At 47.8% G+C, this 26,834-nt stretch overlaps 1 protein-coding gene across 1 annotated transcript in view; it reads left to right on the top strand.

The window, feature by feature from the left end:
- Nucleotides 1-26,834, top strand: part of LOC142256917 (uncharacterized) — an 88,161-nt gene that overhangs the window by 29,426 nt on the left and 31,901 nt on the right. Inside the window, exons 4-5 of the mRNA XM_075328904.1 lie at nt 7,939-8,084; nt 18,629-18,805. Coding sequence (XP_075185019.1) covers nt 7,939-8,084; nt 18,629-18,805 — 323 coding nt within the window. The remainder of the gene's footprint in view (nt 1-7,938; nt 8,085-18,628; nt 18,806-26,834) is intronic.

Below are 26,834 nucleotides of genomic sequence, written 5' to 3' on the forward strand. Positions count from 1 at the left end.
GGCTCTATTATGAGGTATTATTTACCCACCCAGGGACTGCTTTTGGACGTCCCAATTGTCTGGGTCTCCCAATGGAGCGAAAAAGAAGGGAATTTTGTTTACTTACCGTAAATTCCTTTTCTTCTAGCTCCAATTGGGAGACCCAGCACCCGCCCCTGTTCCCTTCGGGCTGGTTGTTCTTTTGTGTACACATGTTGTTCATGTTGAATGGTTTCAGTTCTCCGAAATTCCTTCGGATTGAATTTACTTTAAACCAATTTATAATTTTTCCTCCTTCTTGCTTTTGCACCAAAACTGAGGAGCCCGTGATGCACGGGGGGTGTATAGGCAGAAGGGGAGGGGCTTTACACTTTTAAGTGTAATACTTTGTGTGGCCTCCGGAGGCAGAAGCTATACACCCAATTGTCTGGATCTCCCAATTGGAGCTAGAAGAAAAGGAATTTACGGTAAGTAAACAAAATTCCCTTCTCTTGGATAATAAAGTCAGAGAGAAAAAAAAAACCCACTTTTGTTGCCATTCTGCCTTTCTGGATCCTTCTTCATCTTGTTCTACACATCTTGGAAGTCTCCCACTATATATATATATATATATATATATATATATATATATATATATATATATATATATATATATATATATATATATATATATATATATATATATATATATATATATATTTATAATATAATCTCTCTCATATTCCACTCAGGCCATTTTACTCGCCATGTTTCCTATCCCTAACCCGGGCTCCATCCTTAAAGGGTCAGTCGCATTGGATGTGCTACTGTCTATGTTGGCACTATGTTACAGCACATGTACAATTCGCCGCACTCTACACAATATTTGATGCAAAGTCTTTATTGTAATGACATGTAGCAACACAAATTTGAAATATTATTTTTATGTTTATTTCTGTTATAGGAAACCTAGTAGTTTGTGTTTGGAGCGTGGGATCTTGTGAAAATTCTCCTAATACAGGGAAAACATAGGTTCCATGTACAGTCATGGCCAAAAGTGTTGGCACCCTTGAAATTGTTCCAGAAAATTATTACAATTACATGTTTTGTTATACACCTTTTCACTTTCATTCTGTGTATTGGAACAACACAAAACAAACCCGAGAGGGGGGGGGGAGGCAAATTCGATATTTCACATAAAACCCATAAAATATGCTGGACAAAATTGTTGTCTACCTCAGCCTAATATTTCGTTGCACGTGTTTTGGAATTAACTGCAATCTTTTCCTATAACCGTCCAGAAGCTTTTTACTCCTCTCACCTTGAATTTCGGACTCTTCTTTATAAGCTGCTCCAGGTCTCTCGTGAAGGCGTCTTCTCTTCTCCCAACAGCAATTTTAAGATTTCTCCACAGGTGTCACTGGGATTTAGATCCAGACTCATTGCTGCCACTTCAGAACTACAGTGCTTTGTTTTCATCAATTTCTGGGGCTTCCTGAAGTATGTTTGGGGTCATTGTCCTGCTGGGAGACCCCTGACCTATGACGCAGACCCAGCTATCTGACACTGGGCACTACATTGCCACCCAAAATCCTTTGGTGATCTTCAGATATCATGATGTCTTGCACACAGTCAAGGCACCCAGTGCCAGAGGCAGCAAAACATCCTTAAACCTCCACCATGTGTGACTGTAGGTGCAGTGTTCTTTTCTTTGTAGGCCTCATTCTGTTTTCAATAAACAATAGAATGATGTGCTTTACCAAAAAGCTTCATCTTGGTCTCATCTGTCCACAAGACGCTTTCCCAGAAGGATTTTGGTTACTCACGTACATTTTGGCAAACTGCATTCTAGTTTTTTTTTCTGTTTCAGCAGTGGAGTCCTGCTGGGTCATTTCAGTCAAATGTGGATGGATAGTTCAGACTGATACACCCTAAGCCTGCAGGACAACTTTAATTTATTGTTTGCTTGATTGTGGCTGCTTATCCACCATCTGGACTATCCTGCGTTGCAATCTTTCATCAATTTTTCTCTGCCGTCCCCGTTCAGGGAGATTAGCTACACTGCCATGGGTTATAAACTTCTTGATTTATATTGAGCACTGTGGACAAATAAACATCAAGATCTCTGGAGATGGACTTGTAACGTTGAGATTGTTGATCGTTTTAAACAATTTAGGTTCTCAAGTCCTCACAGTTCTTTTCTCTTTCTGTTCTCCATGTAAGCATGGCACACACACACACACACACACACACACACACACACACACACACACATACACATACACATACACACACACACACACACACACACACACACACACACACACACACATACACATACACACACACACTGCAGAGACTGTCAGCTTCACCTCTTTTTATCTGGTTTCAGGTGTGGTTTCCATATTGCCCACACCTGTTAGTTACCACAGGTGAGTTTGACTTACTTGAAACAAAGTTGTTTACCCACAATTTTGAGAAGGTGGCAACAATTTTGTCTGACCCATTTTTGGGATTTTGTGTGATGATATGTCTAATTTTTTGTGTTGTTCCAATACAGACAAAGGAAATAAACATGTGTATCACAAAACGTGCATTTGCAATAATTTTCGGGGAGAAATACGAGGGGCGATCCAAAAGTAATGATAATAATAAACACCATGAATATATTAAAAAAAAATTTTTTTCTACATAGTCTCCTAACAAGTCTATACATTTAGTCCATCTCTTTTCCAAACTTAGAATTCCTTTCGAAAAAATTCTTGACCTTGACCCTCAAAAAAATCCCCAACAGTGGTTATCACGTCGCTATTGTCGTCAAATTTCTTGCCCCGGAGGTGTTCCTTGAGGTGAGGAAAGAGAAAGAAGTCACTGGGGGCTAGATCTGGCGAATAGGGGGGGTGTTCCACCAGTTCAAAGCCCGCTTCTTGAATGGTTGCCATGGCAACTGCAGCTTTGTGAGCCGGCGCGTTATCTTGGTGAAACAGCACTCCAGCCCGCAGTTTGCCGCGCCTTTTCTCCTTGATAGCCTCCCGCAATCTTCTTATTTGTTCTGCGTAGTAGGAGCCCGTAATAGTGGCTCCCTTCTCCAAATAGTCCACCATAATAATTCCTTCAGCGTCCCAAAAAACGGACGCCATAACCTTCCCTGCTGAGCTTGACACTTTGAATTTCTTCGGTGTCGGCTCGTTTCCATGTCATCGATTGTTGTTTCGTTTCGGGATCAAAGTGGTGGATCCAGGTCTCGTCCATGGTCAAAAAACGTGACAAAAAATTCTCCTTGTCTGCTTGGAACTTTTCGAGATTTGCTATTGAAATGTCAATTCGTTTCTTCTTTTGCTCGTCGGATAACATTTTTAGCACCCAACGCGCGGAGACCTTTCTCATATGCAATTCTTTTGCAAGGATTCTTTGAATACTGCCATAAGATCCCTGTGACCTCAGCTACATGCCTGACAGTCACTCTTCCATCTGCCAATATAACTTCTTCAACTTTTTTCACGTTTTCTTCATTGAGGGACGTGGATGGGCGTCCTTCACGATGTTCATCTTCCGTCGATGTTCTTCCCAGCTTAAATTCCTTGGCCCAGCGTGCAACTGTGGAATATGGAGGAGAAGAGTCCCCCAATGTTTCCACCAAGTCTCTGTGTATGTCTTTGGTAGTCATTTTTTTCAAGCAGAGGTATTTGATGACAGCTCTGAGCTCGTTTTTTTCCATTTTGATGTTCACTCCTCAGCAGTTCATATTCAAATGAATGTAGCTCCCAGGAATCGTGGCCTATTTAAGTGATTTATTTTTTTTTTTCTTCTGGACTAGTGGGTACCTAAGAGAGAAGAAAACATTTTATTTTAATTTCTGTGTGCAATAGAAATAACCGATTTATCATTACTTTTGGATCGCCCCTCGTACTTAATTTTCTGGAACAATTTCAAGGGTGCCAACACTTTTGGCCATGACTGTAGATAATATTGCCTTTGGTCAGACTCCAACCTTGAAGCCCAGTGTTGTACAGTTAGGTCCAGAAATATTTGGACAGTGACACAATTTTCGCGAGTTGGGCTCTGCATGCCACCACATTGGATTTGAAATGAAACCTCTACAACAGAATTCAAGTGCAGATTGTAACGTTTAATTTGAAGGTTTGAACAAAAATATCTGATAGAAATTGTAGGAATTGTGCACATTTCTTTACAAACACTGCACATTTTAGGAGGTCAAAAGTAATTGGACAAATAAACCAAACCCAAACAAAATATTTTTATTTTCAATATTTTGTTGCGAATCCTTTGGAGGCAATCACTGCCTTAAGTCTGGAACCCATGGACATCACCAAACGCTGGGTTTCCTCCTTCTTAATGCTTTGCCAGGCCTTTACAGCCGCAGCCTTCAGGTCTTGCTTGTTTGTGGGTCTTTCCGTCTTAAGTCTGGATTTGAGCAAGTGAAATGCATGCTCAATTGGGTTAAGATCTGGTGATTGACTTGGCCATTGCAGAATGTTCCACTTTTTTGCACTCATGAACTCCTGGGTAGCTTTGGCTGTATGCTTGGGGTCATTGTCCATCTGTACTATGATGGCATTTGGCTGAATCTGGGCTGAAAGTATATCCCGGTACACTTCAGAATTCATCCGGCTACTCTTGTCTGCTGTTATGTCATCAATAAACACAAGTGACCCAGTGCCATTGAAAGCCATGCATGCCCATGCCATCACGTTGCCTCCACCATGTTTTACAGAGGATGTGGTGTGCCTTGGATCATGTGCCATTCCCTTTCTTCTCCAAACTTTTTTCTTCCCATCTTTCTGGTACAGGTTGATCTTTGTCTCATCTGTCCATAGAATACTTTTCCAGAACTGAGCTGGCTTCATGAGGTGTTTTTCAGCAAATTTAACCCTGGCCTGTCTATTTTTGGAATTGATGAATGGTTTGCATCTAGATGTGAACCCTTTGTATTTACTTTCATGGAGTCTTCTCTTTACTGTTGACTTAGAGACAGATACACCTACTTCACTGAGAGTGTTCTAGACTTCAGTTGATGTTGTGAACGGGTTCTTCTTCACCAAAGAAAGTATGTGGCGATCATCCACCACTGTTGTCATCCGTGGACGCCCAGGCCTTTTTGAGTTCCCAAGCTCACCAGTCAATTCCTGTTTTCTCAGAATGTACCCGACTGTTGATTTTGCTACTCCAAGCATGTCTGCTATCTCTCTGATGGATTTTTTCTTTTTTTTCAGCCTCAGGATGTTCTGCTTCACCTCAATTGAGAGTTCCTTAGACCGCATGTTGTCTGGTCACAGCAACAGCTTCCAAATGCAAAACCACACACCTGTAATCAACCCCAGACCTTTTAACTACTTAATTGATTACAGGTTAACGAGGGAGACGCCTTCAGAGTTAATTGCAGCCCTTAGAGTCCCTTGTCCAATTACTTTTGGTCCCTTGAAAAAGAGGAGGCTATGCATTACAGAGCTATGATTCCTAAACCCTTTCTCCGATTTGGATGTGAAAACTCTCATATTGCAGCTGGGAGTGTGCACTTTCAGCCCATATTATATATATAATTGTATTTCTGAACATGTTTTTGTAAACAGCTAAAATAACAAAACTTGTGTCACTGTCCAAATATTTCTGGCCCTGACTGTATATGACTATTCTTACATGTAACACTATCAATTACCTTTTATTAGTACAGACCTGTTGCCTCTCTGTATTGTAGCTTAAAGTGGTTGTTTCATCTAATGCAGAGGTGGGGAACCTTTTTTCTGCCGGGGGCCATTTGGAAATTTCTACCAACCTTCGGGGGCCGCACAAAATTATCAACTTGAAAATTCCCCCAATATATTTGGTCAAACAATTAACTCACTGACGGCTGGAGCTTCTACTCTTTGGTGCAGCTGTAATATTAGGCGATGTTGATCTTGTTGCTTTTCCAGGTTTGAGTTGTCTGGGACTGCTGTATATACATCACAGGAGGGTATGGGGGCATATACACCACAGGGGAGGGTTGGGAGGAATATAGAACACTGGGGAGGCTGGGGGCATAGACATCACTGGGGGGTACATACATCATTGATGGGGAGCACAGACATAGCTGGGGGGGGCATAAACATTGCTGGGGAGGGCTGGGAGGAATATACATCACTAGGGAAGCAGCAGGGCATAGACGTCACTGGGGGTACATACATCACTGGGGGTATATACACATCACTGGGTTTCACAGACAAGACTGGGGGGCATAAACATTGCTGGGGTTATATACATAGCCGGGGGCAGACAGCCCTGGGGGATGCCGGGGGGACACAGACAGCCCTGGGGGCACAGAGAATGATGGGAGAGGCTGGAGACACAGACAAACCTGGGGAACGCTGGGGGCACAGATGGCACAGAGAAGGATGGGAGAGGCTGAAGGCACAGACAGACCTGGGAGAGGCTCGGGGCACAGAGATCACTGGGGAGACTGGGGGGGGGGCACAGAGATTACTGGGGAGACTGGGGGTGGCACAAAGATCACTGGGGAGACTGGGGGTGGCACAGAGATCACTGGGGAGACTGGGGGGGGGGGGGAACAAAGATCACTGGGGAGACTGGGGGGGGCACAGATCACTGGGGAGACTGGGGGGGGCACAGATCACTGGGGAGACTGGGGGGGGCACAAAGATCACTGGGGAGACTGGGGGGGGCACAAAGATCACTGGGGAGACGGGGGGGCACAAAGATCACTGGGGAGACGGGGGGGCACAAAGATCACTGGGGAGACTGGGGGGGCACAGAGATCACTGGGGAGACGGCACAGATCACTGGGGAGACGGCACAGATCACTGGGGAGACGGCACAGATCACTGGGGAGACTGGGGGGGCACAGATCACTGGGGAGACTGGAGGGGGGGCACAGATCACTGGGGAGAAAGGAGGGGAGCAGAGCGCTGGGGAGAAAGGAGGGGAGCAGAGCGCTGGGGAGAAAGGAGGGGAGCAGAGCGCTGGGGGCACAGGCAGACCCGGGGGAGCTTGGAGGCAGTTAGAGAACTGGGGGAGGCCTGGATCACTGACTGCTGGAGGTGGCTGCGGGCATGGAGAGCACTGCCGGCGCACAGAGAGGAGCCGTCGCCACCGGGCACAGGTAGCCGCCACCGGGTATAGGGAGCCGCCGCCAGGCACAGGTAGCCGCCACCGCCGCCAGGCACAGGTAGCCGCCACCACCGCCGGGAACAGGGAGCCGCCGCCGCCGGGAACAGGGAGCCGCCGCCGGCGGGAACTGTGAGCCGCCGCCGGGAACAGGGAGCCGCCACCGCCGCCAGGAACAGACCTGGGGAATGATTGGCAGTCAATCCTCTCCTATTTGATTTTAGCGCTTCTCACGCCGACCCCACCTACAAAGTACGTCCTCACGTAGGCAGTGCCAGCGTGGGGATGTAGTCTTTCACGTATAGGAAATGCAGCATTCAGCATTGAACGCGCTGTGTGGTGTTTTAAAGGGCCAGCAGCCAGCAAGATGCGGCTGCCGCTCCAGCACTGCAGTCCCCGGGAATAAGCTCAGGGGCCGCAGGAAAAGTCGTCGCGGGCTGCATACGGCCCGCGGGCCGGAAGTTCACCACCCCTGATCTAATGCATAAAATGACAAAGTGCTTGTAAAATCAAACCACTTTGCAACTTCTTGTTAAAATCTTCTGTTCTCAAGAATTTTATAGTGTACTGTTCAATGTCATGGTTAGCAGCCACCCCAGGCAGAGGTGGCCAGTTGTCTAGGTAAGGAGCGTGCTCGCGCAAGCTGGATGCAGCCTGCTTCTGCGCCGCCGCCGCGCTTCCCCTCTGTTTGCAGCATCGGAGATAGAGCAGGTCCATCCTGAACTGTCCATTTTTCAGAAAAGCTTCTGAAGACGTGAACGTTGCACATCTCCTTAAATGTCTTTAAGTATTGCAGGTAGTACAATTAGTACAGTTCTGCTTAGCCCAGTGACTTATAACCCTTTAATCTGTCCTCAGTGTTCTGCATCTATTACGTGACTCGCGGCATCCTGCAAGAGAACCGCCAAGAACTCATCGCCTTCGTCATCTCCATCTTGCTGGAAATGATTCGCTCCATTGTCAACTTCAGCGTTGTCTCTAAAGACACAAAACCTGATATACAGGTGAGTCGCTGCTTCTCTATTCCAACAATTGTGATTAGTGTGCAGCGCGCCGGCTGTAACACGCTGCCGTGCAAGAAAACCCCACCCAGAAGGGAACGCTCTGTTTCCTCGCATGTCCTCTTTAATCCCTAAATAATCTGTGTTTGGTTCTCAATGATCAGACATATTTATGTTCTTTGTGCCTGTGTTTCTTTACCAGTTCTATCTTCTACCAAAACTTTTTTTTTTCACACACTTGGCTTCTATGCCTTTTTATTTATTAATTTATTTTTTTTATATTTTTTTGCCTTTTAAAAACTTCATTATCAGGGATTGGAACTGGCAGGTCGAATACAGGCGGTGTCGAGGCTTCTGCCTCTGTTCACTACGTATGTTAATGTGGGCTTAACCCCTCATTACTGGGGGATTTTCTTTTTATAGGAGTTTTCTAAGATCCGGTTCAAAATCTAAAAAACAATCCAAAATTTGTGTATTGATAAGTAATTCTGCCTGTCACGCTAGGTACGGGGAGGTAACGAGCAAAAGGGAAGGGAAACTCTAAGTCCAGGGAAGGGGAAGATGGTGACCACTGACCAAACCTACTGCTGGTCCCTGGGGTCCCTCACCACCCTAGATAGGTTCCGCACCTATGCGTTGAGCTGGATACCTGACACTAGGTATCCCTAGCACTGAGCCCTAAATAGAGAACGGGTGGGATGAACTCTTCATCAACCCCACTAAACACTAAAGAGGGGAGCTGGTGACCCCTGACCAAACCTACCACTGACCACTAGGGTCCCTCACCACCCTAGATAGGTTCTGCACCTATGCGCCGAGCCGGATACCTGACCCTAGGTATCCCTACTGCTGGCCCCTGGGGTTCTTCACCACCCTAGATAGGTTCCGCACCTATGCGCCGAGCCGGATACCTGACCCTAGGTATCCCTAGTGCTGGACCCTAAATAGAGAACGGGTGGGATGAACTCTTCATCAACCCCACTAAACACTAAAGAGGGGAGCTGGTGACCCCTGACCAAACCTACCGCTGACCACTAGGGTCCCTCACCACCCTAGATAGGTTCTGCACCTATGCGCCGAGCCGGATACCTGACCCTAGCTATCCCTAGTGCTGGAACATACATAGGGAATGGATGGGATGAGCTCTTCGTCAACCCCACTACACACTATAGAAACACAAGGAGGACACACAAGGGAAAAAAGTGCATGATCTACTTATCCACAGATGGCTCAGGTAGAAGTTTAGCAGAGTTTTCCGCAACGACACCACAGTGGAGTACAAGCCACCTGCTTGCAACCAAGGCTAGAATGATAACACCTATACCACAATCTTGTTAGTGGGAAGAAAAACCTACATTAAAAATTACCAAAAAATGTATGCAAATTAAAAAAATTTTTTTTTTTTTTTTTAAATCTTTATTGAGAGTAATAAAATAATTTAAAGCAGGTTGTCTCACCAAATAGAAACACCAGCAGACAGGGAGATGTAAAATATTGGGAACGTCAGAAGACGAGGTAATGAGGCAGATTAAAATGCTACTTAGAATTAAACAGAGGATAGCAGAAAAAAACAGACGGTTTGACCGACGCATTCTTTAAAAAATGGAGAAAATTCATGGAAAAACAATGTGAAGCTACAGAAATACAAACAATAGTTACCCCCTTCACGTACACAGAGTGGTATCTACTAGAGGACATTAAGGGAACATTGGGGAAATTAAAGCAGCCATAATGTGAAGGTGGTAAGAAGGCGAATGATTCATCCAGAGACATGTGGTGATGATAAAATGACAAAATGTGGCGTTGTTGGGTGTTCTTCGTGTGGGCTACACAGGAGGAATTGTGTGCTAAGCTGTTGGGGGGGTTATTTTAGAATAGAAGGTAGGCGAAATACAGTTAACGGGGGGAAAACAAGGGAAACGGGAGGAATAGTTACTTGACAATAACCTGTTAATGGAAACAGTGAATTCATGCTTGCTATATTGTTTCATAAGATGTAATGCACATGAAAATTTGGAATAAAACTTGGTGTTTTAAAATAAAGCATTGACAAATCAACCCTTAAAAAAAAAAAAAAAAATATTGGGAACATCGAGCCAACAATGATAATTATAGGAATGTAAAGCCGGACCAAAATTGACCAATTAAGAATCAAAATACTAGAGACACAAGTGTGTCAGTAATGTATTACATAGTCATCATATCCCATATACATGAAAAACACATAATGGCACAGTATCTACCTATACAGGGAATCTGTGTGTCCCCACACACCCAACGCACATTTCGCATTCAATATGCTGGATGAAGCATTTTCTTTGTCGCTCCATTGGGAGACCCAGACAATTGGGTGTATAGCTTCTGCCTCCGGAGGCCACACAAAGTATTACACTTTAAAAAGTGTAACCCCTCCCCTCTGCCTATACACCCTCCCGTGCATCACGGGCTCCTCAGTTTTATGCTTTGTGTTGAAGGAGGCACACATTCACTCAAGCTCCCATTTTAGTCAGCAGCAGCTGCTGATTGTATCGGATGGAAGAAAAGAGGGCCCCCAACAGGGCCCCCGGCATGCTCCCTTCTCACCCCACTAAGTCGGCGGTGCTGTTAAGGTTGAGGTACCCATTGCGGGTACAAAGGCTGGAGCCACATGCCGTTTTTCCTTCCCCATCCCTTAGAGGCTCTGGGAGAACTGGGGGAATCTGCCGGACAGGAGACTGGGTATCATCAGGGACAGGCCCTGCATCTAAAAGGTACTCTGTGTCCCCTTGGGGACGGTGCATGGAGCGCCTGTGTTACAGACGCTACAGCGGCTGCTGGTTTTTTGTGACGACCGGGACTACCGCGCCGACCACGCCTGTTTGCCGGCCGCGTTATTAAATTTAGTCCCCGGCTTCTGCGGCCTAGTACCATAACTCCCGCCCCCGGGCCTGCCAGTCAGGGGTAAGGGCGGGACGGTCGACTGGACGTCGGCAGTGAGGGCTGGAGCATACTTAGGTGTCCTCCTCCCCCCTCACTGAGCACTGTGGGGCACCAGATTCCCGCACTTTATTAGTCATCGCCCACGGCTCCCTCCTCCCCTGAGAGCTCTGGCAGACATTTTTACAATCACTTCTGCCGGTGGAGGATTTCAGAACGAGCTCTGCAGCTCTGGGAGGCCCAGGCAGGGAATCTGGTGGACACACAACCGCTTTGGGCGGTCGGTAAGCCACGGTTAACCGGTGCTGGCCCCCCTAGGGTGCCGAAGTGTGTGTATATATATATATAATATATATATATATATATATATATATATATATATGTATATACATATATGTGTGTATATATATAATTTCTCTGTTCGGCCGCATGGTTTTGCTTTTGGCTATATACCCTCACTGATCACTCTCAGAGGAGACAACAGCATGTCGTCCGCAAAGAGCATAGCTCTCAGGCTTATTTCTTTGTCGCTCCATTGGGAGACCCAGACAATTGGGTGTATAGCTTCTGCCTCTGGAGGCCACACAAAGTAATTACACTTTAAAAAGTGTAACTCCTCCCCTCTGCTATACACCCTCCCGTGCATCACGGGCCCCCCAGTTTTTTGCTTTGTGTTGAAGGAGGCACACATTCACGCAAGCTCCACATTTTTAGTCAGCAGCAGCTGCTGACTTTATCGGATGGAAGAAAAGAGGGCCCCTATGGGGCCCCCGGCATGCTCCCTTCTCACCCCACTCAGGTCGGCGGTGTTGTTAAGGTTGAGGTACCCATTGCGGGTACACAGGCTGGAGCCACATGCCGCTTTCCTTCCCCATCCCTTAGGGGCTCTGGGGAAGTGGGATCCTATCCGGTCATCCAGACACTGGGACCGGTCTCCCTCTGCAGCCCCTGGGGGAATCTGCCGGACAGGAGATGGAGTATCGTCAGGGACATGGCCCTGCATCCACAGGTACTCTGTGTCCCCGTTGGGACGGCGCATAAAGCACCTTGGGCCCAGACGCTGCAGCGACTGCGGCGTGGTTATGGGTCCGGGACTACCGCGCCGACCGTGCACTGCCAGCCGGCCGCGGTTTTAACTTTAGTCCCCGGCTTTTGCGGCCTAGTATAGTTTTCTCCCGCCCCCAGGCCTGCCAGTCAGGGAAAAGGGCGGGACGGTCGGTATGACGCCGACAGTGAGGGCTGGAGTACACGGAGCTGTCCTCCGCCCCCCTCACTACTCACGCTGGGGCACCAGATTCCCGCACTTTTGTGACTACGCCCACGCCTCCCTCCTCCTCTGAGAACGCCGTCAGCCATTTTTTCAGCATATTCTGCGGTGGAGAACTTCTGGCTGCAGCTGAGGGAGACCCGGGGCAGGGAATCTGGTGGCCACACAGAGCGGTTGGTAAGCCACACCGGTCTGCCGGTGGTGGACCCCCCAGAGTGCCGAACTGTGTGTATATATATATATATATATATATATATATATATCTTGTGTATACATTTGCTAGTTCGGCTGTACTGTTAACTGGAGGCTATACATATATCCCTCAGTGATCACGGTGATCCCTTACTTATCTCTTGGAGGACAACAACATGTCGTCCGCAAAGAGCAAGGGTACCAAGGCACAGGCTTATTTTGCAACCTGTACCTCATGTGCGGCTATGCTACCTGCAGGTTCCACCTACCCTCATTGTGTGCAATGCTCGGCCCCTGTGACACTCACTCAGCCGGAGCCTCAGGCACTGGTGGGACCCCCGGCTCAGGTAGAGACACCGGTTCCCACTGTCCAGGTGACAGGGACAGAGTTTGCAGTTTTGGCTGACAAACTGTCTGAGTCGCTTTCACAGTCCATGGCTCAGTCTATGGACAAATGGTCTGCTAAGATACTAGAAGCCTTGCAGTCTAGACCAACAACACAGATGCAAGGCACTGTGCGTTCTTCGTCCCCAGGTCCCCCTCAGTTGGCGCAGCAATCTGCTCCTGAGGTGACACATAGGTCCCACGGTGAGGACTCCGACTCGGACCGCAGTCCCAGACCGGTGAAGCGGGCTCGCTGGGGACCTTCCTCCACTTCATCACGCTGCTCAGGGTCTCAGCATGAGGACTCTCTAGAGGATGAAGAGGAAGGCGCAGCTCAGGGCTCAGACCCTGACGGTGCTCTCAATCTAGATACACCTGAAGGGGACGCCATAGTAAATGACCTTATAGCGTCCATCAACCAGGTGCTAGAAATTTCTCCTCCAACTCCAACTGTAGAGGAGGCGGCTTCACAGCAGGAGAAACACCAGTTTCGGTTTCCCAAACGTACACGGAGTGCCTTTGTCGATCACTCTAATTTCAGGGATGCTGTCCAGAAGCACAGAGCATACCCGGACAAGCGCTTTACTAAGCGCCTTAATGACACGCGTTATCCCTTCCCCCCAGAAGTAGTGAAGGGTTGGGCTCAGTGTCCAAAAGTGGATCCTCCAGTCTCTAGGCTGGCGGCCAGATCTGTGGTTTCAGTGGCAGATGGCTCATCGCTCAAGGATGCCACTGACAGGCAGATAGAGCTCATGATGAAATCCATCTATGAAGCCATAGGGGCATCTTTTGCTCCGGCATTCGCGGCAGTGTGGGCGCTCCAAGCTATCTCAGCTTGTCTGTCTGAGATTACTGCGGTCACACGCACCGCTACTCCGCAGGTTGTGTCTCTGACTTCTCAGGCGTCGGCTTTTTCGTCCTACGCCATGAACGCCGTCCTGGACTCGGTGAGCCGTTCAGCGGTAGCATCCGCCAATTCGGTGGCAGTCCGCAGAGCCATGTGGCTACGTGAATGGAAGGCAGACTCTGCCTCCAAGAAATTCTTAACCGGTTTGCCATTTTCTGGCGACCGTTTGTTTGGCGAGCAATTGGACGAAATTATTAAACAATCCAAGGGAAAGGACTCGTCCTTACCCCAGTCTAAACAAAACAAACCTCAACAGCGAAAATTTCAATCGAGGTTTCAGTCCTTTCGGCCTTCGGCCAAGTCACGTTCCTCCACGTCAAACAGATCGGAGAAGGGCCAGAGGAACCCTTCTGCATGGCGGTCTAAATCACGGCCTAAAAAGACCGCCGGAGGCACCGCCACCAAGGCGGCCTCTTCATGACTCTCGGCCTCCCCAAACCGCATCCTCGGTCGGTGGCAGGCTCTCCCGCTTTTGCGACGCCTGGTGGCCACATGTCCAAGACCGATGGGTGAGAGACATTCTGTCTCACGGTTACAGGATAGAGCTCAGCTCTCGTCCTCCGACTCGTTTCTTCAGAACATCTCCGCCCCCCGAGCGAGCCGATGCACTTTTTCAGGCGGTGAACACTCTGAAGGCAGAAGGAGTTGTGATCCCCGTTCCCCTTCAAGAACGTGGTCGCGGTTTTTACTCCAACTTGTTCGTGGTGCCAAAAAAGGACGGATCATTCCGTCCCGTTCTGGACCTCAAACTGCTCAACAGACACGTGAGAACCAGACGGTTCCGGATGGAATCTCTCCGCTCTGTCATCGCCTCGATGTCCCAAGGAGACTTCCTAGCATCAATCGACATCAGGGATGCTTATCTCCATGTGCCGATTGCACCAGAGCATCAACGCTTCCTGCGTTTCGCCATCGGGGACGAACACCTTCAGTTCGTGGCACTGCCTTTCGGCCTGGCGACAGCCCCACGGGTCTTCACCAAGGTCATGGCATCCGTGGTGGCGGTCCTACACTCTCAGGGTCACTCGGTGATCCCTTACTTAGACGATCTCCTAGTCAAGGCACCCTCCCGGGTGGCATGTCAACGCAGCCTGACCATTGCTCTGGAGACTCTCCAGAGGTTCGGGTGGATCATCAATTTCCCAAAGTCAAAATTGACACCGACCCAATCACTGACTTACCTCGGGATGGAGTTTCATACTCTCTCAGCGATAGTGAAGCTTCCGCTGGACAAACAGCGTTCGCTGCAGACAGGGGTGCACTCTCTCCTTCGGGCCCAGTCACACCCCTTGAGGCGCCTCATGCACTTCCTAGGGAAGATGGTGGCAGCAATGGAGGCAGTTCCCTTTGCGCAGTTTCATCTGCGTCCACTTCAATGGGACATTCTCCGCAAATGGGACAGGAGGTCGACGTCCCTAGACAGAAACGTCTCTCTTTCACTGGCAGCCAAAACCTCTCTTCAGTGGTGGCTTCTTCCCACTTCTTTGTCGAAGGGAAAATCCTTCCTGCCCCCATCCTGGGCTGTGGTCACGACGGACGCGAGTCTGTCAGGGTGGGGAGCGGTCTTCCTCCACCACAGGGCTCAGGGAACCTGGACTCCGACAGAGTCCTCCCTTCAGATCAATGTTCTGGAGATAAGGGCAGTGTATCTAGCTCTAAAGGCGTTCCATCGGTGGCTGGAGGGCAGGCAGATCCGCATACAGTCGGACAACGCCACGGCGGTCGCATACATCAACCACCAGGGCGGCACACGCAGTCGTCAAGCCTTCCAAGAAGTTCGGCGGATTCTGCTGTGGGCGGAAGCCACAGCCTCCACCATCTCCGCAGTTCACATCCCGGGCGTAGAAAACTGGGAAGCAGACTTTCTCAGTCGCCAGGGCATGGACGCAGGGGAATGGTCTCTTCACCCGGACGTGTTTCAAGAGATCTGTTGCCGCTGGGGAACGCCGGACGTCGACCTCATGGCGTCTCGGCACAACCACAAAGTCCCGGCATTCATGGCACGGTCTCAAGATCACAGAGCTCTGGCGGCGGACGCATTAGTTCAGGATTGGTCGCAGTTTCGACTGCCTTATGTATTTCCTCCTCTGGCACTGCTGCCCAGAGTGTTACGCAAGATCAGGTCCGACTGCCGTCGCGCCATCCTCGTCGCTCCAGACTGGCCGAGGAGGTCGTGGTACCCGGATCTGTGGCACCTCACGGTGGGTCAACCGTGGGCACTCCCAGACCGACCAGACTTGCTGTCTCAAGGGCCATTTTTCCATCTGAATTCTGCGGCCCTCAACCTGACTGTGTGGCCATTGAGTCCTGGCTCCTAGCGTCCTCAGGGTTATCTCAAGATGTCATTGCCACTATGAGACAAGCCAGGAAACCAGCGTCCGCCAAGATCTATCACAGGGCTTGGAGGATCTTCTTATCCTGGTGCTCTGATCAGGGTTTTACCCCCTGGCCGTTTGCCTTACCCACTTTTCTTTCTTTCCTTCAATCCGGAATGGACAAGGGTTTGTCTCTCTGCACTCTCAAGGGACAAGTATCGGCGCTTTCCGTGTTTTTTCAAAAGCGTCTAGCCAGGCTTCCGCAGGTCCGCACGTTCCTGCAGGGAGTTTGCCACATAGTCCCACCTTACAAGCGTCCGCTGGAACCCTGGGATCTTAACAGGGTGCTAACGGCTCTTCAGAAACCACCTTTCGAGCCGATGAGGGATGTCTCTCTATCACGCCTTTCGCAGAAGGTGGCCTTCCTAGTGGCAGTCACATCACTTCGGAGAGTGTCTGAGCTAGCAGCGCTGTCATGCAAAACCCCCTTCCTGGTGTTTCACCAGGATAAGGTGGTTCTGCGTCCGGTCCCGGAATTTCTCCCTAAGGTGGTATCCCCTTTTCATCTCAATCAGGATATCTCCTTACCTTCTTTTTGCCCTCATCCAGTTCACCAATGTGAAAAGGATTTGCACTTGTTAGATCTCGTGAGAGCACTCCGGCTCTACATTTCTCGCACGGCGCCCCTGCGCCGTTCTGATGCGCTCTTTGTCCTTGTCGCTGGCCAGCGTAAGGGGTCGCAGGCTTCCAAGTCAACCTTGGCTCGGTGGATCAAGGAACCGATTCTTGAAGCCTACCGTTCTTCTGGGCTTCCGATTCCTTCAGGGCTGAAAGCCCATTCTACCAGAGCCGTGGGTGCATCCTGGGCATTGCGGCACCGGGCTACGGCTCAGCAGGTGTGTCAGGCGGCTACTTGGTCGAGTCTGCACACTTTCACGAAACACTATCAGGTGCATGCCTATGCTTCGGCAGATGCCAGCCTAGGTAGGCGAGTCCTTCAGGCGGCGGTTGCCCACCTGTAAGAGGGGGCCGTTTTTCGGCTCTTTTTATCGAGGTATTCTTTTACCCACCCAGGGACTGCTTTTGGACGTCCCAATTGTCTGGGTCTCCCAATGGAGCGACAAAGAAGAAGGGAATTTTGTTTACTTACCGTAAATTCCTTTTCTTCTAGCTCCTATTGGGAGACCCAGCACCCGCCCCTGTTCCCTTCGGGCTGTTGTTCTTTTGTGTACACATGTTGTTCATGTTGAATTGTTCTTTTGGTTCATGGTTTCAGTTCTCCGAACATCCTTCGGATTGAATTTACCTTAGACCAATTTATAAGTTTCCTCCTTCCTGCTTTTGCACCAAAACTGAGGAGCCCGTGATGCACGGGAGGGTGTATAGGCAGAGTGGGAGGGGTTACACTTTTAAAGTGTAATACTTTGTGTGGCCTCCGGAGGCAGAAGCTATACACCCAATTGTCTGGGTCTCCCAATAGGAGCTAGAAGAAAAGGAATTTACGGTAAGTAAACAAAATTCCCTTCATTGAATTTCGAAACGTGTATCGGGTGTGAAGGGGACGCCAACTTACCATTGTTCTGCCGATTCCCTGTACAGATAAATACTGTCGCTATCACTCCTCCTCTGTGTGATCAGAGCCAGAGCTTCTCTCACCTCTGCACAGTGAGGATTTGCAACTCTGCTGCTGTGCAAGATGACATTTCCAGCACCTCCATTGTCTTCCCTGCTCACTGGCCACTTTTTGGATGTTTGCACTTTACACAGACTGCTACCTAGGCTGAGAAACACAAGAACTACTGAGGAAGCCAAGATATGACACGTGATGTGTTTACGCACAAGTTGGAGATAAAACACCTGTTGCATTTTCATGTGAGACTGCCTTAGGGCTCATTCAGGCGTCCGTGAAAGTCGGTCCGTGCATTGATTAACCACGAGTCTCCTGACCTGAACTCTATAACCTCATATATGCCTATGAGGTAAGGTCAGGAGACCCACGGCCAACCAGTCCATGCATTGTGGACCAATTTTTTGCAGACGTCTGAATGAGCCCTTACAGAGTATTTCATCCACTGATACTAAATTGCATCCTACTATGTGTAAACCAGTTTCACGTCATTTTTGGTGATCGTAAAACCCATTTACACTCTCCCCAAGCCTTTATGATGAGTTCCACAAAACCTATTTTCTGTACCTGTAAAAATGAACACCCGGCTGATCCATGTGCATTTTTATGAAGAAGTTTGGTGTCTTAGATACATCCAGCCTAAGGCTTTAGCATTCTCAGTATCCTATCAAGTGACTCTGGTTTTTCTCAGAAGAACGTGGAGGAGAATTAAAGGGCGTTTGGAAATAGTTAACACAAAAAAATACTATGTGACAAGCCTGGAAACAAATTGGCAGTTGTTGAAGCTCCCAGAAACTTTACCAGTATCTTATTGTAGTGTGTCCCATTCTCGTGGTCGGCCATCAACCAATACGCAAAACCTGTTTATTTTATATTTTGTTTCATTGTTCACCTCTATTATTAATGATATATTTTTTTTTTTTTTTTTTTTCTTCCCAGTCTCGATTCATAGTAATCTTGCTTGTCGGACTCTTCCACGTGGTCTGTTCTCTGAGTCTCGTACTGGGGCAGAATATGATGGCGTTTCGGGTGGGAGGCGCTCTAGAGAGTCTCCAGTTACAGTACAACATGTTGAGCCTTTGCTTCTCGTTGCTTACCTTCGATCTGCAGACACAGGTATTGGACTTACAACCATCATCATCGTTATTAATACTATTATTCCCTTGCCAGGTACAACGGCTTTTCAATTTTGTTATTAGTATATTTAGTAGCCCATCACTTTCTAGTCACAATTTTCATTTATCGCACAAAGAACCTGTCCAGTTTTTTGTTGTTTTTTTTTTAGTTTATTCCCTCTGCTCCCTTGAGTATTTCTTTATTTTTATTTTTTTTTTACCTAAAATCCGCCATACAATTCCATAGATATTTGGCCATGTTATTTTGTGCTTCTACCTATGGTTTTTACCAAGGAGGCCTAAAGGCACACCCCCGAGGATCCAGAGAGCAATGCCTTTCTAGAAAAGACCTTAAAATTAGCATTAAATAAAAAGATCCGCATCTCTGGAACTTTGGCATATTTAAAAAAAAAAAAAACTAAAATACTCAGGGAGGCAGCAGAAATAAAATAGGAGCAAAATCTGATTATTTTAAAAAGGACCTGGGTCCAGATTTTCCTTTTTTAGTTTTTTTTTTTTTTCTCTGCTCCCCTGAGAATTTTTATTTGTTTTTTTTAAATTTGCCATATGGTTCCACAGATATTGACCTTTTTTTTTATTTAGTGTTTCTAGTTTTTATTTAACCAAGGAGGCATGGCAATAATGTAGATAAGCCTAATGACACACCCCTGAGGATCCTGAGAGCAATGCCTTTCTAGTAAAAACCTAAAATCAGCTCTAAATAAAAACACAACGAAGAAAAAACTCCTGCACCACTGAATGTTACCTTGCGATTCCACGTGTACAAGGAGTGCAGCTCCAGCCAGGAATATCACTCGGATGCGGGGTACCCGTCCGTTAATTGAAGGGTAAGTCCAGATAAATCCAAGAAAGGAAAACTGACCGCACTCAACCGCTGTGCCGAGAATCTTTTATTAGAACTTGTGCAAATTTAAAAGGCAGGAGGAGACCTGGGTGCCTGTTCCTCACAAGGGACGACGGCTGTTTCGCCTTTAAGGAGTTACTTTCCGTCTCCACATGTGGACCCGTCGAAGCCTGATTTGCAGGCGAAACGTCCGTCGTCCCCTCTGAGGAACCGGCACCCAGGTCTCCTCCTGCCTTTTAATCTGCACAAGTTCTAATAAAAGATTCTCGGCACAGCGGTTGAGTGCGGTCAGTTTTCCTTTCTTGGATTTATCTAAATAAAAAGGGCCACATATCTGGAACTGTATGGCGTATTTAAAAAAAAAAAAAAAAAAAAAAATCAACAAAAACTTGTGTATGTTAATATATATATCATATACACGCACACATCCAGTAGAAATAAAATAGGAGCAAAATATGGTTATTTTTAAAGGACCATTTTAAAAAGGACCTGTGTCCAGTTTTTTTCCTTAGTTTATTCCCTCTGCTTTCCTGAGTATTCCTTTTTTTTTTTTTTTCTTCTTCTTAAAATCTGGCATACAGTTCTAGAGATATTGGCCTTTTTAGCTATGTTTTTTTTTATTTATATTTTTTTTTTTTTTTAACAAAGGGGGTATGGCTCACAAAGTAATAATAATGCAGAGCAACTTAAAGACACGCCTCTGAGGATCCTGAGAGCAACACCTTCTTAGGAAACATCTTTAAAATTGGCACTAAATATAAACACCTTACAGTTAATTTAAAAAAATAAAAACTAATCCTCAAGAGCAGAAGCAATAAAACGAGCAAAATCTAGGTTTTTTTTGTTTTTTTTTTAACCTTGGTTCTGGTCTTATTTATTTAGGAACTCGCCTTATTCACTCTGCTCGTATATTTCGAGTTTGTAAAGCCTTGACTCATACATTTGCGCACATTGATGTTTTTTTTTCTAAGGGGGGGACTTTAAGGATTTAATTTTTGTTATTATAGCCACTTTCCAAACCAGTTTTTGAATAACAGAGGAACTTCCACATAATGTACTTGTTGTGCAGCTATTACCCTGATCCTTATCCCACGAACAATGCAGAGCGTTCGGTCACATAATGGCTGTTTAGTCTGGTCATATTGCAGTTGTGACATTAGGTATTCAATAATACAATCACATTATGCATTTAAACCCATTCTGACGTGTGACTTGTATGTTTCGTGTTTGGAGAACATTCAGTGTCTTGGAGCTGCGGTGTCACTAGTAACCACAATAGTGCTGCTGTTAAACCTTCAGATGATATTTAACCACTACGAAGCTGTGGTCCTGATTGACTGCAGCATCTAAGTGTTTATTCAGAGGGTAAGTCAGGTCCTCCTTGCAGTCAAGGGCTAATGGGAGGCATCCGTATTTGGCATCTTTTTATACTTTTTAAGCGGAGCTAAATGTAGACTACTTCAATAGTGAAGTATTGCAGCCAGGATTATAACGATAGCGGATGCAGAGCATGCAACTGAAGCCTGTGGAAACTGGACCAGCCGGCACCAGCTTCATTTTCAGCTGAAAATATGTCCGAGGGCACACATTTAGCTGAAAATATATCATGAGGCAGAGTTCACTGCAATCCCTATACAAGCCGGCGGCTAATCAGACAGGAAAGGGCCAAGGATGGGGGACAGTGGTACGGGAAAGGGCCGAGGATGGGGGACAGTGGTACAGGAAAGGGCCAAGGATGGGGGACAGTGGTACGGGAAAGGGCCGAGGATGGTGGACAGTGGTACAGGAAAGGGCCAAGGATGGGGGAGCGTGGTACGGGAAAGGGCCGAGGATGGGGGACAGTGGTACAGGAAAGGGCCAAGGATGGGGGACAGTGGTACGGGAAAGGGCCGAGGATGGGGGACATTGGTACGGGAAAGGGCCGAGGATGGGTGACATTGGTACGGGAAAGGGCCAAGGATGGGGGACATTGGTACGGGAAAGGGCCGAGGATGGGGGACATTGGTACGGGAAAGGGCCGAGGATGGGTGACATTGGTACGGGAAAGGGCCGAGGATGGGTGACATTGGTACGGGAAAGGGCCGAGGATGGGGGACATTGGTACGGGAAAGGGCCGAGGATGGGTGACATTGGTACGGGAAGGGTCCGAGGATGGGGGGACACTGGTACGGGAAGGAGCCGAGGATGGGGGACATTGGTACGGGAAAGGCCAAGGATGGGGGACATTGGTACATGAAGGGGCCAAGGATGGGGGACACTAGTACGGGAAAGGGCCGAGGATGGGGGACACTGGTACGGGAAGGGACCGATGAAGGGGGACACTGGTACGGGAAGGGGCCGAGGATGAGGGACACTGGTACGGGAAAGGGCCGAGGATGGGGGACATTATTGCTGGAAAGTGCCCAGTAATAGTGGACATTATTGCTAAAAAGGGCCCAGCATAGGGGACATTATTACTGGAAAGGGCCCTGGATGGGAAGCATTATTACAGGAAAAGCCCAGCACAGGGAGCATTATTACAGCAAGGGCCTAGGATGGGGGCAGTATTACAGCAAGTACGAAGGACATTATTACAGGAAGGGGCCAGGATGGGGGACATTATTACAGGTGACTATACATACATCAGACCAACATGTTGGGGGAGCCCTGGTGCAAATTTTGCAACAGAGCCCTAGGACTCTAGATTCGCGACTGATTGCAGCATATTGTATGTGAGTTCAGGTTTCCTACGGAGAACTGGTGATCTTTTCAGCGTTGCTGATTCATAGTCCTAAAAAGATCCAGTGTTAATTGTTTCACAGATCAGAATCACAAAACTGCTGTGGTTTGCTCTTACAGTTTTCAGCATATTGGGGTCCACTTTTTTTTTTTTTTGACATTTTGGGTCAGTAGAGGTGACATCTTAAAGTTCAGGCATGACGACCTTCAGTGTTTAGTGCGCTCCTCAGCGATTGCTGCAACCAGATCTTGCTCCAGGTCTTTTGCAGTCACTAGAAGGTTTAACCTTGAACTTCTGAGCTCTGCTTCCTTCTGTATCTCTAGGAACATTCTTTACCTTTTTGTATCCTTTTCCTCCTTGTGTCTGTTAACTTTTTGGACACTTTCTTGAAGACTCCATTGCTAGTGAACTGGAGGAACTCTGCCAAAAGCTAATAAACCTCATCTAGTATGATGATATAGCAATCTATATTGCACCTGTATATCTGAGGTTAGCTTATTATGGGCCTGGCCGGATAAAAAACGACCACCACTATACTTCACGGAAATGGATGGAAGGAACATGGTGAATAGAGAGAAAAGCTGCAAAACACATATATTCGCCCATCACCTCTTATATCCCTTGACAGGTGATCGTGGCTGACGGCTAATGTTCAGCTTTCTCTGCATTTATCTGAATATTGATATTGCCCTGTAGAGATCTGTGCGCTCCAGACAAAGCTTTGGGTGTGTAATGTGTTTGTGCACATCCACCCCAGGCCATAATGTGTCAGCAAGCACCTAAAAGGTGTTACAAAATGTGCTGGATTCCCACAGATCAGAAAGGAATGCAGTGCTTTCACATTTTCTAAGAATACACAAAGTTTCCCTTTATTTGCATTTGCCCGGTGGAGGGTTACGCGATCGCTGCATAGACAACACAAAGCTCCTATTAAAATGATCAAAAAAAATGCCCAACGATTGTTGTCTACAGAGATTTACAAGCAACATAATAATTAAGCACAAGAAAAAAAACTCCTTAAGGTGTCCAGAATGTCAAGGTTGCTTACGAGTAGATGCATCCAATCACTGATGTTTGTGGTCCCATCCTTCCACTGTGGCCACAGGAGGTGTAGAAGATTCCAGCGTCACTTGTCTGGATCTGACGTCTCTGCATGTTCTTGCCCTGCTCACCCCTCATCCAGTGCAGTTTCGCCTCAATCAACCGTTCATCAGGGGATGTTCCATCTCACTTTCTCCAACAAATATTTCCTTAATTTTACAATATTGTGGATGTTCGTGAAGGGGGAGTTTATATCCCTAGGTTTCCTGATACACAGGCATGTACAGAAACATTAATTTACATGTGCTTTAGAAACCCAAAGTTGGCGAAACACGTTGGCACACGACTTCTGGCCCCAACCACCAACCTCAGTGCAGATGACCTGGCCAATTATTTTAAAGAAAAAATTGACCATATACGCCAGGGAATTTCCTCCCAACCTCATAACACCACACATTGTCTGCCCTCCTACACTTCATCTAGCTCACTTTCACTCTTTGATCCAGTCACAGATGATGTCACCAGGCTCCTCGCATCTTCTCGCCCTACTACCTGCACTAGTGACCCTATTCCCTCACATCTCCTTAAATCTGTCACCCCGGCTGTCACCACTCACCTAACTAAAATATTCAATCTCTCTCTCTTCTCTGGTGTCTTTCCCTCCTCCTTCAAACATGCCAGCATACACCCATTACTTAAGAAACCATCCCTGGACCAAAATTGTACGCTAACTACAGACCAGTCTCTAATCTCCCATTCATCTCCAAACTCCTGGAATGCCTGGTCCACTCCCGTTTAATCCGCTATCTGTCTGATAACTCTGTCCTCGACCCACTACAATCCGGATTTCCGATGCTTACATTCTACTGAAACTGCTCTTACTAAAGTCTCTAATGATCTACTTACAGCTAAATCTAATGGTCACTACTCCCTGCTGATCCTCCTGGATCTCTCTGCTGCATTCGATACTGTGGATCACCAGCTCCTCCTCGCTATGCTCCGCTCTATCGGGCTCAAGGACACCGTTCTTTCTTGGTTCTCCTCTTACCTCTCTGACCGCTCATTCACTTTATCTTTCTCCCCCTTACGGTCGGAGTTCCTCAGGGTTCAGTCCTAGGCCCCCTCCTGTTCTCTCTATACACAGCCCCTATTGGACAAACGATCAGCAGATTTGGTTTCCAGTACCATGTCTATGCTGATGACACCCAACTGTACACATCGTCCCCTGACATCAACCCGGCACTATTACAAAACACCAGCGATGGTTTGTCCACCGTCTCCAACATCATGTCCTCCTTCTATCTAAAACTGAACTTCTTCTGTTTCCTCCCTCCCCTCACCCTCCGAAACACAATATTACCATTTCTGTGTGTGGCTCTACCATTATGCCCCAGCAGCACGCCCGCTGTCTTGAGGTTATATTTGACTCTAATCTCTCCCCACATTCGTTCACTTGCTCGTTCTTGTCACTTCCATCTTAAAATCATCTCTAGAATTTGTCCTTTTCTTACCGTTGACTCTGCAAAAACTCTTACTGTCGCTCTCATTCATTCTCGCCTGGATTATTGTAACTCTTTACGAATTGGTCTCCCTGTTACTAAACTCTCCCCTCCAATCCATTCTGAATTCAGCAGCCAGGGTCATATTCCACTGCAACCGCTTCACTGATGCCTCTGCTCTGTGCCAGTCATTGCACTGGTTGCCTATCCGCTACAGAATCCAACATAAACTTATCACTCTCACTTACAAAGCTTTCCACGGTTCCGCACCCCCCCTACATCACCTCCCTCAGATCTGTCTATCACCCCACCCGTGCCCTCCGCTCTAATGACCTAAAACTGAAATCCTCAACAATTCGAACCTCCCACTCCCGTCTTCAAGATTTCTCACGAGCTGCGCCTATGCTCTGGAACACACTACCAAGAGCAATCCGATTAATTCCCAACATCCACACCTTTAAGCGGGCCCTAAAAACGCATTTCTATAGACTAGCCTATCACCTCACTGCCCTGATCTAGACCCTTTCTGCCCTTCATAACAAAAAATTTACTTCCAGTTCTTGTCCCCTGTACCTGTATAAATTCTGGCCAATGACGGGTCCACGCAACTGGTTTTGAATCCCCTATTAAATCGATGGCTGGACCACATATAACTAGCTTTTCTCCCCCCATTCACCTTTTGTGTCTCCCCTATTTCCTCATAGACTGTAAGCTTACGAGCAGGGCCCTCACTCCTCCTGGTATCTTAATTTTGTTATTTTGTATTGTCTCATATTGTCTATACATGTCCCCTCTGAATTGTAAAGTGCTGCGGAATATGTTGGCGCTATAGAAACAAAACCTTCTTATTGTTATAGTACAGAAAGCAGCTAGTTAAGCTGGAAGGGTGTTTACAAAATGTGACAAATATGACCGTGATACCCGGACCTGTCACAGATTTTCTAATAGGTGTACATGAAGCTGTTGCGTTCATGTCAGGAAACCTGCAGGCCGGTCTGTACATGGCCATCAGTACTTGGACCGTGAATGTTGGGTGTGCAAAACTGGCCTCCAGTTAAATTGATTAAAACAGGCAGTCACTTAAAGGGATTGTCCAACTTTGAGTGACCTTTGATCATTAATCAGCTTAGAAGAGCTTAGGAAAAGGCAGATAAACGCTCCTTCGGACCATTGGAAGGAGCTCACTGATGGATTCTTAGTTAACCCATTCTGCAGCCAGGCATAGACAGAGCAACACAGAAGGCAAACTGCTAAAGTTTTAGGCTAGTTTCACACTTGCGTTGAACGGCATCCGTTACATTGCATTGTGTGACGGATGCAATGGATGCGTTTGTGAACAATCAGCTGATCACCCGGCGGCCGGGCGCTCAGCTGAGAGCTCTCGCATGCCGGCGTCCGGGCGCTCAGCTGAGAGCTCTCGCATGCCGGCGTCCGGGCGCTCAGCTGAGAGCTCTCGCATGCCGGCGTCCGGGCGCTCAGCTGAGAGCTCTCGCATGCTGGAGTCCGGGCGCTCAGCTGAGAGCTCTCGCATGCCGGCGGCCGGGCGCTCAGCTGAGAGCTCTCGCATGCCGGCGGCCGGGCGCTCAGCTGAGAGCTCTCGCATGCCGGCGGCCGGGCGCTCAGCTGAGAGCTCTCACATGCCGGCGGCCGGGCGCTCAGCTGAGAGCTCTCGCATGCCGGCGGCCGGGCGCTCAGCTGAGAGCTCTCGCATGCCGGCGGCCGGGCGCTCAGCTGAGAGCTCTCGCATGCCGGCGGCCGGGCGCTCAGCTGAGAGCTCTCGCATGCCGGCGGCCGGGCGCTCAGCTGAGAGCTCTCGCATGCCGGCGGCCGGGCGCTCAGCTGAGAGCTCTCGCATGCCGGCGGCCGGGCGCTCAGCTGAACGTTCGGCCACAGAGAGACCAAATAA

The sequence above is a fragment of the Anomaloglossus baeobatrachus genome, chromosome 11 (assembly GCF_048569485.1).
Source record: "Anomaloglossus baeobatrachus isolate aAnoBae1 chromosome 11, aAnoBae1.hap1, whole genome shotgun sequence".
NCBI classification, from domain to species: domain Eukaryota; kingdom Metazoa; phylum Chordata; class Amphibia; order Anura; family Aromobatidae; genus Anomaloglossus; species Anomaloglossus baeobatrachus.